At 38.4% G+C, this 4,197-nt stretch overlaps 1 protein-coding gene across 1 annotated transcript; it reads right to left on the bottom strand.

Moving 5' to 3' along the window:
* Nucleotides 1-692: 692 nt before the first annotated feature.
* Nucleotides 693-2,093, bottom strand: LOC127016367 (carbohydrate sulfotransferase 8-like). Its single transcript, XM_050896796.1, has 2 exons — nt 2,000-2,093; nt 693-1,543 (listed from the first exon to the last, which is right to left on the bottom strand). The coding sequence occupies exons 1-2, from the start codon at nt 2,091-2,093 to the stop codon at nt 693-695; spliced, it is 945 nt and encodes a 314-aa protein (XP_050752753.1).
* Nucleotides 2,094-4,197: the final 2,104 nt, after the last annotated feature.

Raw genomic sequence — 4,197 nt, 5'->3', positions numbered from 1 at the left:
TGCTCACAAAGGTGGCGAAAAGAGTTTGCAAAGTTGCCATGAACACCAGACCTGCTCATCAGAAGATTTTTAAGAGATATAAGGGAAACCCTGGCTGGATTGCTGCCAACCATACTGCTTGAGGGATGAGGCTGGTGGGCTGTGGCGAGAGCACTGCTAGAGGGGAATACAATCAGGCATTAAGTTCTGTGTAATGCAGCTTCAAGCATCTGAAGTTGTTTGCTCCTTTCCTACAGGATTCATGATTGAAGCTCTTGCAGACAAAGAGTGGTTTGACTCTAAAGCAGGCTATTTATTGCTTCGTATGTCTTTTTCTAATACAAAATTAAAATCATTTATATATAAAAAAAGGTGTTCTAAAAATATTCATTGTGAAAAACAACATTCTTCATCCTTCCCCTATCTCTTACCAACAGACCAAAAACTATCACTTATAAACAGTCTTTGTGGAAAAAAAAAACATATGCCATTAATGATCAACAGGAAGACAATAATTTCATATAGGTAAAGTACTGTACAGTACAACAGATTATGGCGGGGATTTGCTATGAGAGTGCTTAGGATGATAAACCATGTCTCCAAAAACCAGTAAAATCTCAGCAGCAGTCAATCACCAACCTACCTATCAAGCACCTGTGAGGACAGGTTCAGCTCATTTTGTACAAAGGAAACTGTTCTTTGTTTAACCTACATTAGTCATTCAGAGAAAAATAATCCTCATATTTCATAGTATAGTTGAACAAGAAAAAATCCATTTGATACAATTTTTTGATCTTCTCAATTTGTTCTGAGTTCAATTGTCTGAGATACTCCAAGGTGATATCACCATTAGTTCGTTTCTCTGAGCCATACCTCTTCAAGCTGGGGTAGTGCAGGCTCTCTGGTGCTCCAATGACCCTCAGAACATGCTCAGAATCTAACCCAAGAGTTTCATACTTACCCAGAATATCGTAGTGAATGTTGCAAGGATCACAGAGCAGAAACATTGGTTTCCAGTGAATGTCAAGAGTATTTGGCGGTTTTGCTATAATGAAGTTGACAAACTCCTGGAAACTCACTTTTTCAGAAGAATTTTTGTTTTTCCTGAACATTGCCCTAATCTCATTAGCGACAGTGATACTGTAGAATGGCTCAGAGTGCAGAAGTTTGTCTCTGTAAGCTGAAACCAGGCGTTCCAAGGGATGTCTGGTGAACATCACTTTGGTGTAATTGTTCAGAAATTCCTTTTGTATGGCAGGAGAGTAAGTCGCCAGCTTTTTGATCAGCGAGGTTTGGTGGATGTGGTCATGCTCAATTTCAGAAGCTTCTGCATTCAAGTCTGCTTGGAGCAGAAAAATAGTTCTCTTCCAGTTGGAGCAGCCTACTTTGGGCACCTCACAGTAGATAAATTTATGTTGGTGCTCCACAAAGAGCTGGTTTGCAACAGGAGAATCCAATTTGCTTCTTAATTTAAGCAAGTTATTCTTCAGGCAGACAGAAGCCAGTGTGCTTTTGCGGTCATTTTGAATTGCCAGCCAATCTTCAGCGGGATCAGGAAAAGCACCTGCAACAAAGGAAGAAATTTAAACCATTAGTGTGAAACAGACTTACATAAGTCTGTTTCTTTGTGGCAATCATAGCACTCTATCTACCTCCCTGCGTACAAAAACTAATGAAGACGCCAAAATCAATTTTTTGTTTACTGTCACCAGACTCCACTATGGCAAACATGCAATAAACTATCCTGCTTAGTGAAAAGTTTGTTAAAATTCAAACTTCCACATGTTAGCAATATTACTCTAAGCAAGATTGATGTTCTACCACTACTAATGTCAACTGGTTTTTGTAGTGCTCTTCCTCTCATACATTGCTAAGATAGCTATCACAGTGACAGGGCCTTGGATATTTTCATAGTATTGTTTATCAGTTAGGCTCCATAGTTACTTTCTAACATGTTTGGGAAAGATGTCCCTGGTTCTAGAAAACATTAAGTCTTTATGTTGGTAAATTCTTTACTCACCTGTTAGGTTTTTTTGTCTCTTACAGAAAAACCCAAAAAGACATATCCCAAAAATAAAATTTGGGAGAAGGAAAACTAACACCTTCTGGTTCATATTATGTTCACGGGAAGGAGGATGACGTGATCTCTAAAGTGGAAATCTGCCTTTCTGTCAACAAGGAAAGATAATACAAGTTAGATACAACAAAGATAACATGGTATTCTCTTACAGAATGTACGATAGCAGAAAGACCTTTCAAGCCCTATGAAAACAGGCTTTGCTAATAAGTAAAAATTCCCCTATGAAAAAGACCACCACAGTTATACTGTTAAACCAAACAGACAAATATGACCATTTCAAAGTATTACAAAATTCCCTTCTTTCTCATAACAATGAACTGTGTATGAGCAAACACTCCTCCCTTCTCCTCATTTAAAGATGGTGTTCCTGCCAAGCAAACTCTCTATCCCTTCACATCGTGTAACAATAACCTCATTTAGGATTACAGAGATGTATTTTTTTTTTTAACAACCTTACTTGTTGGAGTCTGGGAATACAAAGTTTTCTGTAACCTGCAACAGGCCTATCCGCAAGCCTGTGATGCATTCAGGATGAGATTCTTCCCATCTCTTGCCCTGAAGCTTTCCACTTTGTACAAATAAATCAATATTCACTGCAGGAGAAACTCTTCCACATTCCAGCAGAGAATCCTAACTACTAACAATAGATGAATTCTCCCATTCTCTCTCTCCCAAAGACACTGCAGTGTATATATGTTTGCTGCCATTGCTGCTGTGGCATGAGAGCCCCAAAATGGTTCACTATGGCAGGAAGAATATAGAAGCAGCAGAGGAAACAACAGAAAAGGAGATGTTCCTTGTTCACAGATAAAAGGAGAGAAGGCCAATGCAGTCCAACACTCAATGTATTCCCTCTCCTGTTCTCACTCATTCTGTCCCCTTGCACTTCCTGGAGAGAGAGCTAAGTCCTCCGTGCAATCTTACTGTGTTGCCCCCGTTAGAAAGCTCTTCATTTTTTTCATCCCTTTTTATTTGAAGTAGCAAAATTAAGTGCAAAACCATAACTACTGGCAAACATGACATTCTATTTCTATCCCATAAAGTCTGCACTATCAAAAAAGTCAAGCAACACTGTCTTCCTTTTCTGCTTTTCAATTTTTTACCCTGAACCTGGCGGCAATAACAAAAAATCATTGCCTGGATTTCTTGAGGATGTAACTTCAACTTTTTTTTGTTTTTACAAAGATACAACAGGACCACTCTGGAAGTTATTTGTGGTGCCCCCTGCACCCCTGCAGTGTGGATGTACATAAACCACAGCTGCCATAATGGAAACTGGTTTCCTTTGTGTTCTGAGACAGCAGTAGAGGCAGCACTGGTTAAATTGCTGAAAATGTACCTGCACACAAGGCTTCTTCCTTTCAGGGCTGACGGGTAATTATTATATCACACATCTTTACCAGAATATCTTCAAACTCATACAGTTAACAGCATTACTAATTATTAAATCTCTCTTAGTGTAGGCAGGACCTGAGAAATGGAGAGGGATGACTGTTCACTATCTCTGACCTGTAAACACCATTATGAACAAATCCGCAGTCACATATATTAACAATTTACTTGTGTTTACATTAAACTGTTACAATACTCATTCAAATGAATGCAGTATTTTTTACACGTGATGGCATTTAGCCAATATTTTTGCATTTTCTTGGCTGCATAAGATCATTATAAAGGCTACAAGAAAAAATATATGTTGATCTTCAGCCTTTAACCTTTTCTTCACTGCACATGAATTGTCCCTTCACTGTGTGATCTATTGACTTCTAATGCATCAAAGGCTGTTTTCAAGGCCACCTAAAGTCAGTCAGATTGTTCATTGATCTCACAAGGTCCAAGACTGAGACTTTTTATTCTTTTTCAGAAGTGGTTTGAAGACACAGTTTCACACTGTGTAGCGATTAAAATTAATATGACACTAAATAATTCTGTACAGGGACTCCTTGATAGAGTATGCTTAGGAGAAAGAGGTTGGGCTTTATTTACCTTAAATGCTGTCACCTCAGGGTAGTTATTGTTATCATACCTGTCTCAGGAATCAGAAAATGAACTAGATTAATTTACCCTATTTAGATACTTGTATCATATATATTTGTTAATTAAATTACTGGTACAGAACATAAGGTCTGCCATGAGAC

Source organism: Gymnogyps californianus, chromosome 5, assembly GCF_018139145.2.
Source record: "Gymnogyps californianus isolate 813 chromosome 5, ASM1813914v2, whole genome shotgun sequence".
NCBI classification, from domain to species: Eukaryota; Metazoa; Chordata; class Aves; order Accipitriformes; family Cathartidae; genus Gymnogyps; species Gymnogyps californianus.
This window is presented reverse-complemented; position numbering and strand designations above follow the sequence as displayed.

Excerpts from the sequence above, each read along its gene's own strand:
- LOC127016367 (XM_050896796.1), bottom strand. The coding sequence starts at position 2,093 with ATGAACCAGAAGGTGTTAGTTTTCCTTCTCCCAAATTTTATTTTTGGG. Across the intron at positions 1,544-1,999 it reads GAGACAAAAAAACCTAACAG|GTGCTTTTCCTGATCCCGCT; the intron begins GTGAGTAAAGAA and ends CCTTTGTTGCAG.